Raw genomic sequence first — 24,454 nt, 5'->3', positions numbered from 1 at the left:
TCCTTGGAATTTTCCAGGCAAGAATACTGGAGTGGGTTGCCATTTCCTACACCAGGGGATCTTGCCGACCCAGGGATCGAACTTGTGTCTCTTGCCTTTAGCAGGCAGATTCTTCACCACTGAGCCACCTTAGTTAACCATGTGCTATAAATCCAGTTGCTCTGTGAGCCCAGTTTCTAATGATGGAAGTAGTCCTTTGGAAGTTACCGTTTATGTTTTCTTTTCGACTGTGATTTGTTAAGTAGTGTTGGGTTTCAGTTCAGTTCAGTCACTCAGTCCTGTCTGACTCTTTGCGACCCCACGGACTGCAGCAGGCCAGGCCTCCCTGTCCATCACCAACTCCCAGAGTTTACTCAAACTCATGTGCATTGAATCAGTGATGCCATCCAACCATCTCATCCTCTGTTGTCCCCTTCTCCTGCCTTCAATCTTTCCCAGCATCAGGGTCTTTTCAAATGAGTCAGCTTTTCGAATCAGGTGGCCAAAGTATTGGAGTTTCAGCTTCAATCTCAGTCTTTCCAGTGAACACCCAGGACTGATCTCCTTTAGGATGGACTGGTTGGATCTCCTTGCAGTGCAGGGGACTCTCAAGAATCTTCTCCAGCACTACAGTTCAGAATCATCAATTCTTCGGCACTCAGCTTTCTTTATAGTCCAACTCTCACATCCATACATGACCACTGGAAAAACCATAGCCTTGACTAGACGGACCTTTGTTGGCAAAGTAATGTCTCTGCTTTTTAATATGCTGTCTAGGTTGGTCATAACTTCTCTTCCAAGGAGTAAGTGTTTTTTAATTTCATGGCTATTGGGTTGTGTTGAGTTTAGACATCTCTAATTATTCCACAGTAGGAGTGGGGATTCTTTTTCCCAAAGGGAATCCATGAGTTGAACTTTTTGGTACCAGCCTGATGTGGTTAGAGTTTGGTAGCATGAGTTTTATTTATTTTGGACAAATGAAAAATTGTTTAATGTGTACAGCATAATGTTTTGATATATGTAAACATCGTGGAACAGAATACCACACCAACTAATTAACTATTACCTCTCAAGGTTAACAATTTTGTGTATGTGACAAGAGTACTTAAGATATACTCTTGGCAAACTTCCAGTATGTAATACATTATTATTATCTATAGTAACCATGTTGTGCATGAGGTCTTCAGAGCTTATTATCTTATAAATGAAGTTTTGTAGCATGAGTTTGTTTTGGGTATGTCTTGGGGCGATCCCCTGGGGAAGGGAATGGCTACCCACTCCAGTATTCTTGCCTGGAGAATGGACAGAGGAACCTGGTGGAATACAGTCCGTGGGTGGAAAAAAATCAGACAGGACTGAGCGACTAACACTTTCACTTTTTAGGAATAGAGGAACAGAGATATATGCAGTGGTTAAGAATTTTGAACCTAGATTAAGAGGATTTTAATCCTGACCATCACTTAAATCTAAGTGAGTTTGGGCAGTCGAAGGAAAACTGTGTTGTAGTTTCTTCATATGTAAAATCGGAATTATTATATGCCTCACAGGGTTGTTTTGAAGGTTACCTGAATTAATATCTATTGAAGCTCTTAAAACATTACCTAGCATAGTAGAATACTGCTTAATTATATTAGCGGTTACTGTTAGTGATGATTTTTAATCATTCCCTATCAACTTTCTTTATTCCCAAGAATAATGAAAATGTGAAGTTACTTATGATGAATGCAAGCAGAAAAATCAACAGCAAATGGACCAGAATAGGGATTCTTAACATGAAGTCTTTGGGTTCTGTTTATGGGTTTTTAGGACAAGGAAAAAAAATCAAAGATATATATAGAGAAATATCGTAAATATTTTTCAGTGGTTAATTTGGGAGGGGAATCTGCTTACTTGTAATTTCATGATATCAGAATTGTATAAGACCCAACAAAATTGATTTTCACTGGTCTAGCATCAAAGTCTGGAATAAATAGGAATAATTTTGAGGATAATCTTAAAAAACTAGTATCTAACAATATGGAAATGTTAAGTGATTCACACTCCATCCATATGATGGAATGTTACGGGGTAATAAAGATTATAAAGTCATAAGAAGAAACCATATAAAATGTAATATTGGGAAGTATTTATTGTTGTTTTTTTTTTTTTTTTTTATTAGTTGGAGGCTAATTACTTCACAATATTTCAGTGGGTTTTGTCATACATTGATATGAATCAGCCATAGATTTACACGTATTCCCCATCCCGATCCCCCCTCCCACCTCCCTCTCCACCCGGTCCCTCCGGGTCTTCCCAGTGCACCAGGCCCGAGCACTTGTCTCATGCATCCCACCTGGGCTGGTGATCTGTTTCACCATAGATAATATACATGCTGTTCTTTTGAAACATCCCACCCTCACCTTCTCCCACAGAGTTCAAAAGTCTGTTCTGTATTTCTGTGTCTCTTTTTCTGTTTTGCATATAGGGTTCTGAATAAAAGTTTTTAAGAAATTGTTGTTACCTATGTATCTTGAACACTAAGGTAAGGAATAATAAGATCTTTTGCAAGGATTTAGTAATTGGTTATTCAAGAGGAGTCACTCAAATGATTTAGCATTTGCTATGAAATAAGCATTTTTTTCTGCCTGCTGTGCATACTATCTCTTGATTTTTGGAAATGTCATGAATCAGCATTGTGATCCTTCACAGAAGGGTTTCTGGGTGTTAATAAAATACAGTATTCAAGAACTGGTAAGAATTATTTTTTCAGTGACATTGATTTCCCTGTTGTTACCACTTATGCAGGCCTATGTAATCACAGTTTTCTTAATGACTACCCATCTACCCAAATCATTAAAAAATTATTTTTAATGGGAATAGCTTTTTAAAAATTTCAGATAATGTATTTCATGCAAGCTTGTGAAATATTTAGTAACTAAGGAAACTTAAAGAAGAAAATAAAAATTATAGTCCTCAACAGGGCTTCCCAGTGGTAAAGAATCCATCTGCAATTCAGGAGACTTGCAGAAGACGCAGGTTCCATCGCTGGGTTGGGAAGATCCCCTGGAGGAGGAAATGGCAACCCACTCCTGTATTTTTGTCTGGAAAAATCCCATGGACAGAAGAGCCTGGTACACTATAGTCAATAGGGTCATAAAGAATTGGATTTGACTAAGCATACACACACATACTCCAAACATCCAGAAATAATCACTATTCATATTTAGAGCATATGTTCCCAAAAATAACAAGCATTTGTGGTTTTGTATATAGTTTTATTTCTGAATAGGATAACATCAATTGAAAATTTAAAGAAAAGCAAGACCTTTAGTTCTTCATTTAAGATAGGAATTCAGGGGTCTTCCCTGGGGGCTCAGTGGTAAGGAGTCTGCCTGCCAATGCAGGAGACATTGGTTCAATCCCTGATCCAGGAAGATCTCACATGCTGTGGAGCAACTTACCCCATATACAACTGTTAAGCCTGTGCTCTAGAGTTGGGGAGCCACAACTACTGAAGCCTGTGTGCCCTAGAGCCTGTGCTCTGCAACAAGAGAATAGCCCCTGCTTGTAGCAATGATGACCCAGCACAACCAAAAATAAATAAATAAAATTATAAAAAAAAGAAATTCATTATTTTTTAAAAAAGAGGAAAAAAATTAATAAAAAAGAGGAATTCAGTATTCTCATGGATTTTGTAACATTTTTATGGATTTTATATATTTTTTAAACTGATTTTTTTTTTTCTTTCAATGTGTCTTGGATATTTTCCATTCCTTAAGTTTTCTAAAACTCAGCATTTAATGATTACTTTATTATTCTGTTTGTGGATGTTTTATCAGGTATTTAAGAAATAAGTTATTGGGGAGTGATGTTCAAAACTGCCTACACAATTCCTTCAGCAGGCTTTCTAGGTCCTATTACTTAACCAACTTTTCACTTCAAAGTCATGTGGGATTTCAGAGGTAGGAACATTGAGGAATATGGCATTGACTTCTGCCAACTCGGGATACAAGTGATAACAAAGTATTTGGCTTTATTTCTTAGAGTATAAAATGGACAGTTCTGTTATTTTATGCCAGAAGCTTCATCCTCCTGATCCTTCATTTGAATGAGAGTTTGAGAAATAAATTAATGATAATTACCTAGAAAATGAATCTTACAAAAAACAAAATCATTTTAAACTCAGAGAAGAAAGGCAAAATAATCTGATTATACTATATAGTTCAGTTGGTAATGGCATTTAAATAGTCATAGTCATAGAAACTGAATATGTGTACCCTTTAATAGAACAAAACCACACTGGGAAAAAAAAACACATTGGAAGGATAGGGAGATGCAATTATGCACACATAAAGTGGGAGATGGGTGGATAAAAGATAGCGGAAGTAGTAATATTAGCATGTGATTTGAATATATGGTATTTATATAACAAAAGAAATAGCTAAAAGAGGTGAAAATTGTTGCCTCTAGATTTGGAAGATAGGGGAAAGGGTATCAGGGATGGAATTGTTGGGGCTTTTGGTGATATCTCTTGTAGAGCTGTTTTAAATTTATGTCAAGGTACAAGTGATACAAATTAAAGTTTTCTTTTTTTTACAGATTAAAAATTTCTTGATTAAAAAATTGAGAACTCCTGGGAAGAACAAAATAAAGATCACGTGGGATACCATCCAGCAGAGGTAACACAATAAAATCTTATTCCAAGTCCATTTTGACTTTTTTGGTCTCATTATAATCATTTTCCATGTATCATTTCATTCTATTTACACCATACCACAAGTGTCCATTTCTCCAGTCTTAGTGATAAGTATTGTCAGTTTTTAAAATCTGCTAATCCAGTTCCTTTAAATGCAACTCCTTAGTTACTGTTGAGTTTTAACTAGTGGGTTATTTCATTATCCATACTCAGGTTTTACAAATTCACTTTTCCCCAGCCTGGGTACCAAGAGAATAGGATCAGTAAATGAGATCATGTAGACAATATTGATGATTCCTAATAGGAAGGTGGTGAACAGTGAGCTCTGAGGATTTTGGGAAAGATAGTTCAGCCTTGAGGAAGAGATCCCAGTGGGCAAGTACAGTTTTGCCATTATAAAGGTTGCTAGGCATGGTCTGTGCAAGTGGTTCTCAAATTGTGGCATTTGGACCAGCAGCATCAGTATCAACATGGAAATGTTTTCAAAATGCAATTTCTCAAGCCCAACCCCGGCTCCAGTAAATGCCAAACTTGAGGAACAGGGCCCTGCAAACTGTATTTTAATAAGCCTTTCAGGTGATTCTGATGCATACAAAGTTTGATTACTAAACCTGCCCATTATGATCACCTGTGGAAGGTTTAAAAATTTTGATTCCCGAGTCACAACTCTCTGCTAATTGAATCAGAATGTTTGGGGCATGGGAGTCAGGCATCAGTATATTTTAAAGGTCTGCTAATGGACTTCCATGGTGGTCCAGTGGCTAAGACTGTGTTCCCAATATAGGGGGCCCGAGTTCAATCCCTGATCGGGGAACTATAATAGAAGATTCCACATGCCGCAACTAAGAGTTTGCATGCTATAACTAAAGAATCCTGTATGCTTGCAATGAAGATCAAAGATCCCAGGTGCTACAGCTAAGACCTGGTACAGTCAAATAAACAAAATGTTAAAAAAAAAAAAAATACACTTAAGTTCTCTTAAAAAAAAGATTTGCTGGTGATTCCAATGTGTGGCATAGTTTAGAAAATTCTTCTCTATAATATTTTCTGTCTTCAGGGTTGGGTAGGCAAGCCAGATTCCTGAGTCTGAGAAGGATATTCTGGTTTAGATGGTGTAGCCACTTATTAGCTGGGAAAACTGGGAATGAGGGAAGATGGATCTCTGCTCAGGACAGGTCTGGGTAGCCTACTCTTGAGTCCAGATCAGCCTCACTGAGGTGGAGGACTGCCCGGAATCTCTCCTGCCAAAACAGCTGGAAATGACCTTCTCTTCTGGAGAGTCTTCTCCATGTCTATCCTTGTGCAGTGATTTTCCTGTTGTTTTGGGGAGGGCATGTATTTGTCTAAATTAGCTCTTACCTTTCATAACTTGTCTGTGTGTTGGGAGTTGTGATGGAGGGGTGTTGCATGTAGGAATGGAGAAGTCATGTGAGTTTTTAAAATTTGGGGGCTCTGGGATTTTGTTCTTATGGCTTCATACTCTTCCTCCAGTTTTTGGCTTCTGTCTGTGGACTCTGCTTCTTCAGTAAATGACCCTTGAGAAAAACTAACCATTTTCTTGCAACTCTGAAATCATGGCTCATGTAAGTTGGTATTTTTCTCTATTTGGAATGCTGTAATTTTTTTTCAGGTTATGTGAACATTCTCATTAGTTATCCTGAAACTTCCAAACAGATCCCCGTCCAAACAGCTTCCTAGATGTTCCCATTCTAGTGAAGGATGGAGCCAGACAGCCTGGCCCTTCCTGTGTGTCCCTCTCTTGTCCATCCATGTCCATGTGTGAATTGACCAAATTATTCAGTCTCCTGTGTGTTCAGTCTTTGTCTAGAGCAGTGATAAAGCAGAAATGAAGTCCCTTGAGGGAGACAACTGATATGAGAAACTCGGGATTGGAGAACACTTTAGAGCTGCAGTGTCCAATATTAAAAATATAAAATTAGTGCCTTCTTAGCACAGTAGGCCTCATGTCAGTCTCATAAAAAGTGTAGAATAATATGCAAGGCATGTAATCTTAAACATTTTAGTGTCACATTTTTAAAAGTAAAAACAAAATGTACAAGTAATTTTAGTGTTTTATTTAACCAAATATAGCAAAATATTATCATTTCAAAGTATAACCAAAATAAGAATTATTGAGATATATTGCATTCTTTTTTTTTCATAAAGTCTTCAATATCTGGTGTGTATTTTATAACACATCTAAATTTTTACTAGCTACAGTTCAAATGCTCAGTAACCACGTGTGTCTAAGATAGCAAGTTAGACATTGCAGCTTTAGAAATTTTGTATAACCTAAATTGTAAATATAACTTAGCATATTTAAAAGTGATGGGGAGGGATGTGGGAGGGGGGTACAGGATGGGAAACACATGTAAATCCATGGCTGATTCATGTCAGTGTATGGCAAAAACCACTACAATATTGTAAAGTAATTATCATCCAACTAATAAAAATAAATGAAAAAAAAAGAAAAAAAACAAACAAAAATAAATAAATAAACATCTGTTACAGAAAAAAAACAAAACAAAAAAAAGAAATATCTATGGAGAAGGAAACGGCAACCCACTCCAGTATTCTTGCCTGGAAAAGTCCATGGACAGAGGAGCCTGGCGGGCTGCAGTCCATGGGGTTACATGACTGAGCATGTGTGCACGAGGGTGGAGGGAGATGGGTTGGTAGCAATAAAGTGGTAGAACTAAAAAAAAAAAGAAAAAGAAATATCTAAATACAATCATTAAGGCCAACATATCTATAAAATGGACTATTTTGTAGTAAGTTTAAAATATTCAATAAAGGGTTTGTTATAATAAGGGAAAATGCTAATGATACATATAGTGATGAAATTGGATCTCTGTTTTAAAAAGTAGAGTTTGCATAAAACTAAAGAATTTTTTCCAGACCCGATTTTATTTTCTCGATATATACCCAGAAGTGGGATTACTGGATCATATGGTAGCTCTATTTTTAGTTTTTTAAGGAACTTCTGTTCTCCATAGTGGCTGCACCAATTTACATTTCCACCAACAGTGTAGGAAGATTCCCTTTTCTCCACACCCTCTCCACATTTATTACTTGTAGACTTTGGGTGATAACCATTGTCACTAGTGTGAAGCAATACCATGTGATTTTGATTTGCATTTCTCTTGATAATCAGTGATGTTGAGCATCTTTTCATGTGTCTCTTGGCCATGTGAATGTCTTCTTTGGAAAAATGTCTTTTTAGGTCTTCTTCCCATTTTTTTGATTTTTTTTTTTTTTTGGTATTGAGTTGTATGAGTTCTTGGTATTTTTAGCATATTGACCCCTTGTTGGTCACATCATTTGCAAATATTTTCTCCCTTTCAGTAGGCTGTCTTTTCATTTTGTTTTCTTTTGTGCCAATCAATAGAAGATTGATGGTTTCCTTTACTGTGCAAAAGCTTTCAAGTTTGATTAGGTCCCATTTGTTTATTTTTGCTTTTATTTCTTTTGCTGTGGGAGACTGATCTAAGAAAATATTGCTACAATTTAGTGAAACTCTGATTAACTACTTGTGCATATCTGGAAGTAAAACTAGGTATACCACAGTATATAGGAAGCTTTGTGTATAGCAGTAATAGGCAAACTGCAGCTTGTGAGCCAGAGTCAACCCAGGTCCTGTTTTTGCACAAGCTATGAGTTAATTACTTTCTGAAAGAATTATTTTAAAAAAGAAGGGAAAGGGAAGGATACACAGAGACAATATGTGGCATATGGCCCTATACAGAAGTAAATAATTTTACAAATCATGGGTTTGTCATTTCAGGATTTGGTGATGTTCAGAGATGTGACTGTGGACTTTTCTCAGGAAGAGTGGGAATGCCTGAACTCAAATCAGAGGAATTTATACAGAGATGTGATATTAGAGAATTATAGCAACTTGGTGTCACTGGGTAAGTTATCTGTGTCAAATAATGTAGAAATTCACATGACTGAATTTCAGGGCTGACTGTCTAAAAACTAGTCGACTGTCTGTTTTGTAGTTTGAGAATAGGTGCCTTCAGCTGTTAAACTATTAAATAGCACCGTTAGCTTCCCCCATAAATCACTGACCTTTACATTTTCCTTTGCCTTTTCTATTATATAATTGCTTCTCTTTAATGACAGTTGGATATAAAGTCTTAGACACTCAGAGCAAAACCATTTTCAAAGAAGTCTGTTTTCATATTGTGGTAGATGGTCTATTATCTATTAACTTACCTGCAGTGTGAGTAGGAAGACAGAGGTGTCTGCTGTATATACCTATTGAAAAAATTGATACAGTGTATGATACTGGGTTAAATCAATCGTTTGTTGAAATTCAAGTGGACACATTCAGTTTGCTACAACAAACATATTATCTTTTTAACTGATTTAAACATTAACTTTTATGATTAAAAGTTTAAAATACATGAACTTTGCATTTGACATTGGATGAATATATTGGCGAGAAACAAATTATTTTCCTCCTAGCAAAATATTTAAATAAAAGCAAAAATAGCACCTAATGAACATGTATAGTGCTTACTATGTACTAGGCACTCATCCAGGCACTTGGTTTATTAAGTGACACCTCACAGAAATCTTATGGGTATACATTGCTGCCTCTGCTAAGTCACTTCAGTCGTGTCCGACTCTGTGTGACCCCATAGACGACAGCCCACCAGGCTCCTCTGTCCCTGGGATTCTCTAGGCAAGAATACTGGAGTGGGTTGCCATTTGCTTCTCCAATGCATGCATGCTTGCTAAGTCACTTCAGTTGTGTCTGACTCTGTGCGACCCTATGGACAGCAGCCCACCAGGCTCCTCTGTCCACAGGATTCTCTAGGCAAGAATACTGGAGTGGGTTGCCATTTCCTTCTCCAGGGTATACATTATTATTTCATATATTTTAATATATTATTTAATATATTATTATTTACTTATGAGTATATATTATTATTTTTCCAACTGAAAAAACTCAGCCTGTAAGTGACTCAGGTGACAGAGGCAGGATTTGAAGCCAGTGCTCTCAACGATCACTTCTAGAGACAAAGCCTGTATGAACTGGCAATTATAATAAGACAGTATTCCTACCTCTCTGTTCTTGTGATCCTCAAGTAACTCTAATATGAATGTTTTTCTGTCCAATTACTCTTCTTTGTTCTGAAGCCTTGGTCAATTTTATACTTTTGTTTATTATGTCCTATTGTGGTTTTTTTCCAAGGAGGATGTTCCATTTCTAAGCCAGATGTAATTACTCTGTTAGAGCAAGGGAAGGAACCCTGGATGGTTGTGAGGGATGAGAAAAGAAGATGGAGACTAGGTGAGTAAGTGCTTGTCGGGGAGGGTCAGCTACTGTGGCACAGCATATCCCTCCAGGTTGGGAAGAAACACACTCCTTAGATGTTGATTATGGAGAGACGTGACACCCGAGAAGAAAACTTAGATTTCAGCATGGACAGCCAAAGAAATTTCATCTCTACTTCCACTTATCTCTTCTTTCTCCACTGTCCTATTTCCTTCTCATTTCAATGGGGGAAAGCTTTCTTCCCCAGTGACCACCATTTTACTTGTATTTTGCATCTAATTTCTACTTAGCTCATCTTTTGTATTTTGCCTCTTAGGTATATATTTCTTCATTGCCTTCTTTTCATGGTGTTTACATTGTAGTAGGGAAATTGTACAGTAAACAAATGGATTAGTATCATGAAGTGATTAAATATTGTTAAGAAGAGTGAGGAGGTAAGAATATGGGGAATTATGATGGGTTAATGGGGTAATTTAGATAGGGCAGTCAGGGAAGAGAAACCAGTTGGCAGAGGCTCTTCAACCTGTAAAAGATGGAATCACTTAAGCATCTATATACATAACTGAAATGTATTACAACCACATAAAATATACTTAATTCTGTAAATTCTTTTTCCCCCAAGATTTATTTATTTATTTATTTATTGGTTGTGCTGGGTCTTCATTGCTGCATGCAGGTTTTCTTTAGTTGCAGTGAGTGGGAACTACTCTTCATTGTGGTGCATGGGCTTCTCATTGACCTGGCTTCTCTTGTTGCAGAGCACGGACTCTGAGCAAGCGGGCTTTAGTAGTTGTGGCGTGTGGGCTCAGTAGTTGTGGCTTATGGGCTCTAGAGCACAGGCTGAATGATTGTGGCACACTGGCTTAGTTGCTCCGTGGCTTGTGGGATCTTCTGAAACCAGGGATCAAACTCATGTCTCCTGCATTGGCAGGCAGATTGTTTACCCAGCTGAGCCACTGGGGAAGCCCATGTTTTTCTTAAAGTATTCAGTGAATAAATGAAGGATTATAGACTTAGAATATTACCAGCTTAGAACCTGTAGTGAGCTATTAGACCTAGACACTGAACATCACTGCTGATAACATCACAGAAATAGAGACAGTCAGATGGTATTTCTTCAAATGAAAGAATACAGTATCACCTATGAAGTGGGCCTAAGTCTGATGGAGCTTCTAAATTAGCCAACCACTAATTTATTGGAGGAAGATAGAGAAACATGTTCTACTACATCTTGGGAATACAGTCAGAATATGAGAAATGCTATAGGGTCAAAGTGAAGAGGAACTAAAGAGCCTCTTGATGAAGGTAAAAGAGGAGAGTGAAAAAACTGGCTTAAAACTCAACATTCAGGAAAACTAAGATCCAGTCCCATCATGTCATGACAAATAGATGGGGAAACAAGGGAAACAGTGACGACTTTATTTTCTTGAGCTCCAAAATCACTGCTGATTGTAACTGCAGCCATGAAATTGATTCATATCAATGTATGACAAAACCCACTGGAAAAAAAAATAATAATAATAAAAAATAAAAAAAATAAATAAATAAAAGATACTTGCTCCTTGGAAGGAAAGCTATGACCAACCTAGACAGCCTATTAGAAAACAGAGACATTACTTTGCCAACAAAGGTCTGTCTAGTCAAAGCTATGGTTTTTCCAGTAGTCATGGATGGATGTGAGAGTTGGACTTTAAAGAAAGCTGAGGGCCAAAGAATTGATGCTTTTGAACTGTGGTGCTGGGGAAGACTCTTCAGAGTCCCTTGGACAGCAGGGCGATCCAACCAGTCAGTCCTAAAGGAAACCAACCCTGAATATTCATTAGAAGGGCTGATGCTGAAGCTGAAGCTCCAGTACTTTGACCGCCTGAGGCGAAGAACCAGCTCATTGGAAAAGACCCTGATGCTGGGAAAGACTGAAGGCAGGAGGAGAAGGAGGCAGAAGAGCATGAGATGGCTGGATGGCATCACTGACTCAATGGACATGAGTTTGAGCAAACTCTGGGAGATGGTGAAGGACAGGGAAGTCTCGTGTGCTGTAGTTCATGGGGTCGCAAAGAGTTGGACACAGTTTAGCGACTGAACAACAACGACAAAGAGTTACTGTTCATTTTTTCAGGTTTGGGTAATGGGATTACAATTATTTTTTAAATCCTTTTAGAGATAAATCCTGAAGTGATTATAAAATATATTATGGGACTTGCTTCAGACAATCTGAGGAGAGTGGATAAGGGTCTGCATAGGTTAGTATTGGACTTGGTTGATATTGTTGAGGGTGGTCCATAGATAACTTGTACATTTAATATTACTCTTCTACTTTTGTGTATGTTAGAAATACTCTGTAATAAAATTTTGGTTTCTTTTAAAGTTAATGGGAGATAAAAGGAAAAGAAAGTGAGACAGTGGTGAAAATAAATGTATGTAACACTTAAGAGGAATTTTGCCATAAAAGTAGACACATGGGGTACAGGGAAAGTATCTTATGATGTGAGGTATTAGGACTTATATATAGGCTGAAGAGAATGATTTCAAAGAGGAAAACTGATGGCATCAAGAGAGAGGGTGATTTTTGTAAGCAGTGACTTTCAGTAAATGAGTAGAAGTAGGAGCCAATTTATGAAGGAAAACCAATGCATATGATAAGAATATGAACTTAAGTGGTTGGATAATGTGGTAAAGGGGAGAATAACATTTTTCTTTCCATTGCTTCTGATTCTTTGATGAAATTAGCAATAAAATTAGCAGAATATGAAAATTATTTGGAATTCAGTATGGATTATTTAGTATGTAATCAGTTTTGACTTTCAGAAGTACAATTCTGTGGTTATAAGGTTTTAACATTTACAGATCTCTGGATACATTAACCCTGGTGTTAATGTGACTAAAACTGCTTCTGTCATAAATATTCTACATTCATATCGTCTTGTATCAGCAAAGTTATTGAAGACATCATCTCAGGAAACAAATTAACTTTATGACCAGGTAATTTGCTCCTTATTTTCTTTTTAATTCAAGTTGGTATCCTGCCAATGGAGATAACATTTCTCGTTTTACATTGCTCTAAGATGGGCTAATATTTTGCTTTTGCATTAGTATCATTTACTAGAATAAAGCCCTTTGATTCAATAAACTACAAACTAGTATTTGGTTTATTTTGAGTAGTTAAATATTTTGTATATGTCTTTTGATGTTTAGTTTGTCCTTTGTTTCAGTGTTGGGCCAGCCAATTTTTTCTTGATTAAATCACATGTATAGTGCATGGGCTATAACTTCCAGTTTCAATTTATTTAAAGTAGAACAAGAATCTAAAGATACTTGTAAAGCAATCTGTGTGCAGAGTCCTTCATGAATTTTTATGTTTCCCATCAATCTTTACTATTTTCTCACTGTCTACTCTGAAACAATACAGTGTGCATCTGTAATCAGAAATAGCAAAGCACTGAACCTAGTTTTGATTGGCTGAAATGGCTGTCTTTTAGTTTCTTGAAGGGGAAAGAACTGGCATAAACGAATTTGGGAAAAATCATGGCTGACTTTTTATAGAAATCGTAAGATTACAGTTCAGTTGTTTATACAGTTGACCCTTGAACAACATGAGTTTAAACTGCATGGGTCCATTTATACACGGGTTTAAAAAAAAAATGTGTACTACAGTACTGTGGGCTTCCCAGGTGATGCTAATGGTAAAGAACCCACCTGCCAGTGTAGGTGTAAGAGATGTGGGTTCGATCCCTGGGTCAGAAAGATCCCCTGGAGGAGGGCATGGCAAACTACTCCAGTACTCTTGCCTGGAGAATAGACAGAAAAGCCTGGCAGGCTACAGTCCATAGGGACACAAAGAGTTGGACATGACTGAAGTGACTTAGCACACATGCACAGTACTATATGATCTGAGGTTGGTTGAATCTGTTTATGTGGAACTGCAGGAATGGAGGGCCAACTGTAAAGTTATACACAGATTTTCAATGGAGGGGCGATATTGGCCCCTATTACCCCAGTGTTCAAGGGTCAACTGTAGTATAGTCTCCTAGATGTGAATATTCAGCATGCCAAAGTCTTAATGTGTCATGTCAGATAGGGAAGCCATATGAAAGTCTTGGTTATGACCCAGCAATCCCACTCCTAGGCATATACCCTGAGGAAACCCAAACTGAAAAAGATACATGCACTCCAATGTTCATTGCAGCACTGTTTACAATAGCTAGAACATGGAAGCAACCTAGATGTCCATTGACAGATGATTGGATAAAGAAGTTGTGGTATATATACACAATGGAATATTACACTCAGCCATAAAAAGGAACATATTTGAGTCAGTTCTAATGAGGTGGATGAACCTAGAGCCTATTATACAGAGTGAAGTAAATCAGAGAGAGAGAGATAAATATCGTATACTAATGCATATATATAGAATCTAGAAAGATGATACTGATGAATTTATTTGCAAGACAACAATAGAGAAACAGACATAGAGAACAGACTTATGGACACAGGGAGAAGGGAGGAGAGAGTGAGATGTTTGGAGAGAGTAACATGGAAACATATTACCATATGTAAAATAGATAGCCAATGGGAATTTGCTGTATGTCTCAGGGAACCCAAATAGGGGCTCTGTATCAACCTAGAGGGGTGGGATGGGGAAGGAGGTGGGAGGGAAGTTCAAGAAGGAGGGGAAATATGTACACCTATGGCTGATTCATGTTGAGGTTTGGTAGAAAACAACAAAATTCTGTAAAGCAATTATCCTTCAATTTAAAAATAAATTAATTTAAAAAAAGGTCTCAGGTTCACTATATCCACACTGGGAATGTTTTGTTTGTTCTTTAAAACTTTCAAATTCTATAGGGTAAGTATTGTAACTTCTACTTTTTTTTCTTTTAAATGAGTGAATATGGATATTTTGTCCTCAGTGTGTTTATATTTTTATTTTGTGCATTGTCTGCTCACTTCCTTTATTCTCTTACTTTTTCCATTGTTTAATTTTCTTTTCTTTTTTTTTTGTTTGATTTTCTTATACCAGTTTGTATGAGCTTTTGTTTTGTATACACTTTCTCATTTTTCTTCCCAATGTTTGGGCCTTCAGTGTTTATTTTGACTACTATTTTCCTTTAAATCATTGATTTTTAATTTACAAGTAAATTCTTTGAAATCACCATCTTAATAACAGCTGTCACGCCTTTGTAGTTACCTAGTTATTTACTACTGTTATGACTAGCTAATTACTGTTCATTTTATATATCATTTATAACTTATTTGCCTTAGTGAGGTGTTAAATTTTTTTTTCCCAGTAATTTTTACAAAATTACATTAGTTTTACATTGCTTTCTTGAATAGGGAAGATAGGGAGAGAGAGAGAGAAAAGGAAAGAGGAAGGGAAGGAAAGGAAGATAGGGGGAGAGAGAAAGAGAAAGGAAAGAGGAAGAGTAAGGGAAGAAGGAAGGGACAGAAGGATGGGAGATGGAAGGAGGCAGAAAGATACTCAGATTTCATCAGAGTGTCTTCTGTGACATTCACTTATTTGTCTCTGCTCACAAATTATCTACAGTATTTAAATCATTGTTGCCTTTTAACATCTTTTTATTATATCCTTTTAGAGTAAACTTTTTGAAATAGATCCAAACAACAGAAATCATAATATGCTGCTCACTGAATTTTCACAAAGTAATTATGCCCAGCTAATCAGTATACTGATTCAGAAATAGTTTTAGTAGGATATCAGAAGCTCCTCTCTAGTTTTCTCCAGTCATTCCTCCCTATCAAAATTAACTAATAGCCTGACTTTTAATAACTCCATAGATTAGTTTTAGTGTTTATGAGCTTTATAAAAATGGAATAATATATATTATTTTATGCCTGGCTTTGTTTGCCAGGCATAAGTGAGGATGATCTATATTGTTGTGTGTACTTGTAGATTATTCATTCTTATTGCTGTTACAGTTTGTTCTTATTGTGTTGTATCCATATCTATATATATAACTTTTCTCAGTCATTCTTCTGTTAATGAATACTTAGATTCTTTCTAGTTTGTGCATATTAAAAATAATGTTGTAGATTTTTTTAAAAAATACATTTTTTGCTCAGAATTTTACTAGCATGTTACTATTTTATAAACCTGTTGCTTTGACTGAAAAAATCACTAATATACTTTCTAGACAGTAACTAAATGGCACTGGCCAAGATGACTTTAGGGAGAATATAGGAAAGGGTATGAAGAAACAAAATGAGCTGCATGTTTGTAATATTCATGTGTATAGTTAATAAACTTGAAGATAAATAAATAGAACCTTTCATTACCTTGGTTGCAAAAGCGAGGTTCACTTACAGCTATGTAGACAGTGAGCTGAAGTGGAGATAGCTGCACATGAAAGTAAAGAGGCCATTGGAGGGATGAGCAGATGTAAAGAAATTTTTCCATTTATGTATTTGATTGAGATAGCATTGGTGTGCTTTTGTCTCCCATCTCTATAGAAAGTGCTAAAAAAAAAAAGGTGTAAGATTGGAGGCAAGGAAACATATATATTTTTACTATTAAACTAATTATGAAAACTTAATAATAGTTTCTCTGTGCTATGTATTTGTTATTCAGTGATAAGTGAAAGATTTTTTCTTCTCTTGGGAAATTGTTAAGGTAAGAACACAGAATAAAAACTTGGAAAATTAATGAATATATGACAACAGAATTGAAAAAAGTGCTAAGAAGCAGGGAACAAATTACTGGGATAGAAAATGAAGGATATAATTTAGATGAAGTCAGCACAGATAGTTTTTCTGATTTTTATCATGATAGCTAAAGGATGAAAAGAACCCAACCATGTGGAGAACCCATCAGCATTCCTGGGAGATTTAATAGCCTTGTAAAAAGCTCTAAAAAATGGAAAGATTGTGACATATTTTAGTAGCTGAAAGGAGGCAAGTGTGACAGACATAGGGAGTAAAGGGGTCTACAGCTTGAAATGACATCTTTTGGTAAACAGAGGCTGTGTTATTCATAATAAAGTGTTTGTACTTTATTCTTACTAAAAAGGAAATCATTAAAAGGTTTAGGTAGAGATCGCAGACTTCAATTTTCTTCTGAATTATCTGGTCTTAATTCATCATTTTCTTTATTCTTAGCTTTTCTCAAGCTATGTTAGTTTTTAAAGTACTTTTAAGCACATTTATTTCAACTGGACTTTATTTTCTTTTTTCCTATTATAAAGTTTTTATTTGCTTCTTTGTTTACTTTTTCTAGAAGAAAATAGCATGTGTTTTATCTTCTTTTCTTTCAGATTTGGAATCCAGATGTGACACTAAAAAGTTATTTCAAGTAAAGGATATTTGTGAAATGAGTTTCTCTCAGTGGGATATAATGGAAAGAATTAGAGGTTGTGGCCTTGAAGACTCTTTTTTCAGGAAAGATTGGGAATACAAAAAGTTTGAGGGACAAGAGGGTCCTCACGAGGCATGTTTCAGGCAAGTGAAAAAAACCACCTCTGAAAAAATGCCCAAGAACAGAAAACGCACATCTCTTACTCTGTATCCAAGAATTCACAGTAGAGAGAAGCCCTATGAATGTGGGGACTGTGGGAAGGCTTTTAGAGTACGCCAGCAACTTACTTTCCATCAGAGAATTCATACGGGCGAGAAACCCTATGAATGTAAAGAATGTGGAAAAGCTTTTAGACAGTGTGCCCACCTTAGTCGACATCAGAGAATTCATGCTTCTGACAAACTCCTTGAATGTAAAAGATGTGGAAATATCTTCACATGTGGTGCAGATCTTCGTGTACATCAGAGAATTCATGTTGGTGAGAAGCCCTATGACTGTAAGGAATGTGGGAAGGCCTTTAGGGTGCGAGGACAACTTAATCTCCATCAAAGGATTCATACTGGTGAGAAACCCTATGAATGTAAGGAATGTGGGAAGACCTTTAGACAATATGCACACCTTACTCGACATCAAAGACTTAATATTGCTGAGAAATGCTATGAATGCAAGGAATGTGGGCAAGCTTTTCTGTGTAGTACAGGCCTTCGAGTACATCACAAACTTCATACTGGTGAGAAACCCTATGACTGTAAGGAATGTGGGAAGGCCTTTAGAGTGCGGCAACAACTTACTCTTCATCAGAGAATTCATACTGGCGAGAAACCCTATGATTGTAAGGAATGTGGGAAGACCTTTAGTCGTGCCTATCATCTAACTCTCCATCAGAGAATTCATACTGGTGAGAAACCTTATGAATGTAAGGAGTGTCAGAAGTTCTTTCGTCGTTACTCAGAACTTATTTCACATCAGGGTATTCATATTGGAGAGAAACCTTATGATTGTAAGGAATGTGGGAAGGCCTTTAGACTGTTCTCACAACTTACTCAACATCAGAGTATTCATTTTGGTGAGAAACCTTATAAGTGTAAGGAATGTGAGAAGAATTTTAGATTGCTCTCCCAACTTACTCAACATCAGAGTATTCATACTGGTGAGAAACCCTATGACTGTAAGGAATGTGGAAAGGCCTTTAGACTTCATTCCTCTCTTATCCAACATCAGAGAATTCATTCTGGTGAGAAACCATACAAATGTAAGGAATGTAAGAAGGCATTTAGGCAGCATTCACATCTTACTTACCATCAGCGAGTTCATAATGTCACTAAATAGTTATAAGAAAGCCACCCATTGTGAATTTTGTGTTAAGGAGCATTAGAAAAGAAATTCTGGAGGAGAAGTGTTTGAATATAGGAATCCCTTTTGCTTCATGCTCAAAGTTAAAACAAGAGGTTTTAAAAGAGTAGGCTAATTTATTGAATACATAGCAGTGTTTTATCACCACTCAAACCATGTTAAACTTTTGGAAATTGATAGAAATTCATAGAAAGAAACTCTTAAAGAGTGAATGTGAAAAAGCTTTTGATCTTACTTATTACCACCTCTGTTCTTTCGTCTGTACATACCAACCTTTGGAGGTTGCCAGGGCACCAACTCATTCTGGACATTGATAAACAGAAGGAAGGAGGAGTGATTTAGCCTGCATTTCCTGTATAAACTATAGCTTAAGGCAACTAGATGTTGATGAGGTAAAGTTCTTTATTAGAGAATTTGCAGGACATAATGAAATAATGGATCTAAGCACAGTTCTCAGTAGAAGTGTTAAGATCTTTAGGTGAATGGTCTATATGAACTTCCCAGTGAATAGATCAGGTTGACAACATCTGACCCACTGATCAACTTTAATCTCATCAAAAATAGGACAAAACATTTTATGCCTCCTTGTATGATACAATAAGACATATCATTGCCAAAAATATTGAACCTGAATCTAATTAAGCATCAAGATCTAACTCCCACTTTAAAGAAAATTCAGGAAACAGAAGAACAAATTACACGGTATAACAGGAAGCAGACCAATAAAATGTGGGTAATTCTATAAGAGTAATGACTATAAGCTTCTCACCCAATGAAATGGATTGAAAAAAGGGAGGTGGAACTCTCAGATGTTAACGAAGTCTTAAGAGATGTATCAATCAAATGCAATGAATGAGTGTTTTTCATTTAGATCACAGGTTGAACAAACAAAAGACATTTTTATGACAGTTGGGGAAATGGGACTGTTGACAGTATTAGATAATATTAAGAAATTATGTTCTTGTTAGATGTGCTAATAGCATTATGTTTATGTAAAAGTGTCTTGGAGATAAATTAGCAAGTTTATACACATAAACAGTATGTGTAAAATTACTGTTAAAATGCTCATGCAAAAGAAAAGTGAGGATAGATAACTTGTTTAAGTCATGGTAAGATAAATCAGTTGCATGGTTTTTGCTTATTTTGTTTTTGCTATTTTCTCTATTTTCATGTATTTGAAATTTTCCATCACTTTTAAAGTCATAAAGCATCTATGAAATTATAGCCAGCTTTAAGTGAATAGTGTTTGTAAATGGCTACCTATCAGAACTTACGGATGTAACTAAAGTTCTACACATAGGGATAGTAAATGTTCTATAAGGTATTTGGGAAATTAAGATTGAGGATCCAGATTTTCTCTAGTGCAACTAATGCTACATCTCTTGTAGTACCTGTTCCCATAGTACTTCATATATTTCAGGAGTGACTAAAAAGAGCAGTTGCAGCTATTTGTGTAATCAATGGAATAGAACTGTAGTATCTAATAAAGTAGATGCTAGCCGCATGTTGAGCACTTAAAACTGAGCTACTGAAAACTGGAATGGTGGTTAGTACAAATTAAAATGGTCTTAAGTGTAAAATACACATGAGGTTTTGAGTACTTCATTCAAAAAAAGAATTAACATCTCAATTTCTCGCAGCGTTTCTCTGCTGTAGTTGGGAAGCTGTGAACTTCAGTGGTTTGCGTTACTACATAATACAGAACCCAGATTTAAGTGTGTCTCTGCTGTCGAGTAGCATGTTTGTTTACTGAGGCCTTCTTGGTTCTACCCTGAGTCATGCTGGACTTTTTTTTTTTCCCCCTCTTCATAAAATGTAGCCTGTGTTTACAGCTGAGTCATTTTCTCAGACTGCTTTTGGCCTGTAGATGTTTTGGCATCCAAAGGCCTTTTTAAAATTTTATACTGTTTCCCATTAAGCTCAAGCTTGCAGTGCAAGTACAATTCTCTTTAAGATTGTATTTTCTATGATTTTTATTAGGGTTCATTCAGTTAGACAAAAGATCAACAGGTTCTTCTCTGTATTGGGTTTCCTGTGAGGCTTCTGTGGGAAAATGACTTTAAAATTCTTAGAAGCCCTGCTCTTTCACAGAAAGGATGAAAGTTGGCTTTATCTTTACCCTGGAGCCATATTTTTATGACAACCCCGAATACTTGATTGTTCCTCCACTCTCAAGCCCATTGTAATTTTGAGAACCCTTTGCTACCTGTAAACACTGTCATGAATCTATACTTCCTTGAAATTCTACTTGAAATATGCACCAATTGATACAATGAATATAATGTGGTTTTTTTTACTCTGTTAATATGATAGATTTTCAAATATTGATTAAATCTTATATCACTGTAGTAAACTTCATTTGTCTGTAGTGTATACTTTAAATATATATATACACACAAACATATATATATATATATATATATAGCTGGATTTGCTATGATTGCTATGATTTACTAATATTTTCTTGAGGATTTTTGTGTCTACATGAAGGATACTGGTCTATAATTTTGTTCTGTTTTTTGTCTCGTTTGGTATCAGGTTGATGGTGGCCTCACATAAGGAGTTTGGAAGTATTGCCTCCTTTTAATTTCTTGAAGAGGTAGTATAGAATTGGTGTTAATTAATCTTTGAATGGTATAATTTTCCAGTGAAACCATTTGGGCCTTGCAATGGACTGAATGTGTCTCCTCAAAATGTGTTGACATCCTAAGCCCCACTGTGATGGTATTGAGATGGGGCCTCTCAGGATAATTAGGTCATGAGGATAGAGCCCTCCTAAATGAGATTAGTGCTTTTAAAAAAGGGGCTCCAGTGAGTTCTGTCACCCTGTCCTGTCATATGAGGATGACAGGACAAGAAGATGACAGTTTTCAATCTGGAAATGTTCACTAAAACTAAATGTTCACTAAAACAAAGTCACGAGAAGATAGTCACCAAAACTATGCTAGCACCCTAATCTCAGACTTCGGCCTCCAAGCTTGTGAGAAATAAATATGTTTATAAGCTACCCAGTCTGTGATTCTGTGTTATAGGAACCCAAGCTAAATAGGACAAATTTGTACCAGAAATGGATGCTAATCTAACAAATATCTAAAAACATGGAAGCTGCTTTGGAACTGAATAGTGAGTGGATAAAAGCTGAAGAGTTTTGACATGTATGCAAAGAATAATGAATGATAAGGGTGATTCTGGTGAAACCTCAGAAAAGAGGAGAGCTGAAATGAAAACCTCAGTCTTCTTGGAAAATAAATTATGAACAAAATGTTGGTAGAAATATGAATAGTAAAGACCATTCTGGTTCATTCTGAGCTGGAAATGAACGTATTATTGGAAGTGGGAGGAAGGGTCATTCTTTTTATAAAGTGGCAAAGAACTTGGCTAAATTGTGTTTGTGTTCTAATGTTTTGTGGAAAGTAGAACTTTAAAGCAATGAAATTGAAGATGTGGCTTTGCTCCTTCCGGCTGATGATAATGAAGTGCAAGAAAAGAGAAATGACTTAAGAGATGGAATTTCTGAAGCAGAACCTAAAGATCTGGAAAATTCTCAGCTGAATAGATAGTGTTAAAATACTGTTAAAGTGAGGGCATAGATTGGGAAAGAATAGCATCTTGTCGGGGCCATTGAACTCCTAAGTTTAGAGTCTGCTTTACCAGTGGAAGTGGCATCCCCATCAAGAGGCAACATTTCCACCTCCATTTGATGGGATAGGCACTGCATTGCCTGAAAAGCATAATGATCTCCCCTGAGGCAGAGGCCATGTGACTCTTCAGAAACTGTCCCTGCTACCCCTTTTTATTTCTGGGCCCATCACTAATAGACTCAAGTCCCAGCAGACTCCTAAAGGTGAAGTTCAAAGTGTGACCTGAGAGGAGGTGTGCTACACTCAAAAAGAACTGCTTGAGTTTTCTAATTTGTACAGACAGAAATCCAGGGAACAAGTATGGGAATGGATATTAAGACGTAGAATAATGGTGGAAGGAAGATGATTGGAAATCTGGTGACAGTGAAATGTGGGAAAGAGAAGTGTGGATAGGCTTCTCTGGGCAAAACATTTGAAGTTATTTGTGTCCTGTGTAATTTGCTCACTAAAGGGTGACCTCAGCAGAGGATTTAATAATCAAGTGGATAGGATGGTCTCTTCTGTGGATAAGTTTCTTTTCCCAGTCACCCCCCATTATCATCCAATGGGCTTATGAACATAGTGGTGGCAGGGGATGGACATTACGCACGGGCTCAGTGATATGGACTTCCATTCACCAGGGTCACCTGACTGCCCACTGTTGGGTGCTCATTCTGCCTGCAGAGAAAAACACATAACAGGCAATGTTTTCTGAGCTTTTAATATGTGCCAGCGGCTATTCTAAGGATTTTGCACTATTAACTCATCTAACCCTCCTAACAATGCTACAAAGTAGTATTTTCCAGTTAAGATACTGGCACAGCCACCTTGGAAGACAGTTTGGTGGTGGTTTTACAAAAGTAAACAGACTGTTTTTTTTTGACTACGCTGTGCAGCATGCAGGATTTTAGTTCCCTGATCAGGGATCAAACCCAGGCCCCTGCAGTGAAAGCATGGAGTCTTAACCACTGGATGGCCAGGGAAGTCCAACATACTCTTTCTTATCATACAACCCAGAAATTAAGATAATTAAGTAGATGAAAACTTATGTTTACACAAAAACCTGTACACAGATACAGCAGCTTATTCATAACTGTCAAAACTTAGAAGCAACCAAGATGACTTTCAGTAGGTGAATGGATAAAGTGTGATACCTCCAGACAATGAACTATTCAGTTCAGTTCAGTTGCTCAGTCATGTCCGACTCTTTGCGCCCCCATGGACTGCAGCATGCCAGGCCTCCCTGTCCATCACAAATTCCCGGAGTTTACCCAAACTCATGTCCATTGAGTTGGTGATGCCATCCAACCATCTCATCCTCTGTCGTCCCTTTCTCCTCCTGCCCCCAATCCCTCCCAGCATCAGGGTCTTTTCCAATGAGTCAACTCTTCACATCAGGTGCCCAAAGTATTGGAGTTTCAGCTTCAGCATCAGTCCTTCCAATGAAAACCCAGGACTGATCTCCTTTAGGATGGACTGGTTGGATCTCCTTGCAGTCCAAGGGACTCTCAAGAGTCTTCTCCACCACCACAGTTGAAAAGCATCAATTCTTTGGTGCTCAGCTTTCTTCACAGTCCAACTCTCACATCCATACATGACCACTGGAAAAACCATAGCCTTGACTAAATGGACCATTGTTGGCAAAGTAATGTCTCTGCTTTTTAATATGCTATCTAGGTTGGTCATAACTTTCCTTCCAAGGAGTAAGCGTCTTTTAATTTCATGGCCGCAATCACCATCTTCAGTGATTTTGGAGCCCCAAAAAATAAAGTCTGACACTGTTTCCACTGTTTCCCCATCTATTGCCCATGAAGTGATGGGACCAGATGCCATGATCTTGGTTTTCTGAATGTTGAGCTTTAAGCCAACTTTTTCACTCTCCTCTTTCACTGTCATCAAGAGGCTGTTTAGTTCCTCTTCACTTTCTGCCATAAGGGTGGTGTCATCTGCACATCTGAGGTTATTGATAGTTCTCAAACCAAGAAAATCTCAAAACACTGAAGAAGAACCCTTGAGTAACAAGTTGCGTCTAATTCCTCCCTGGGACTCTGCCAGAAGTGTTGGAGATTCTGGTTTTTTTTCTTTAGTTAGTTATCAGTTCTGTGACCCGCCCCTTCTGGAGACCGCAGGGAATGCTAAACATAGTCACTAGTGCAGCAGGCGCATAGAGGAGTGTGTGTTCTCGCTGGATTCTTCAGGAGCAAGCAGTTGGGTTTGGAACTGGGTGGTAAAAC

At 37.1% G+C, this 24,454-nt stretch overlaps 1 protein-coding gene across 1 annotated transcript in view; it reads left to right on the top strand.

Annotated features, from left to right (window-relative positions):
• ZFP30 (ZFP30 zinc finger protein) overlaps window positions 1–24,454 on the top strand; it is a 70,902-nt gene that overhangs the window by 875 nt on the left and 45,573 nt on the right. Inside the window, 5 exon segments of the mRNA XM_061139179.1 lie at window positions 4,558–4,637; window positions 6,146–6,237; window positions 8,439–8,565; window positions 9,858–9,956; window positions 17,207–18,564. Coding sequence (XP_060995162.1) covers window positions 6,184–6,237; window positions 8,439–8,565; window positions 9,858–9,956; window positions 17,207–18,564 — 1,638 coding nt within the window. The 5' untranslated portion in view covers window positions 4,558–4,637; window positions 6,146–6,183.

This window comes from Dama dama, chromosome 4, assembly GCF_033118175.1.
Source record: "Dama dama isolate Ldn47 chromosome 4, ASM3311817v1, whole genome shotgun sequence".
Taxonomy (NCBI): domain Eukaryota; kingdom Metazoa; phylum Chordata; class Mammalia; order Artiodactyla; family Cervidae; genus Dama; species Dama dama.
Note: the sequence above shows the minus strand (reverse complement) of the source record. Positions and strands in the feature narration are given on the sequence as shown.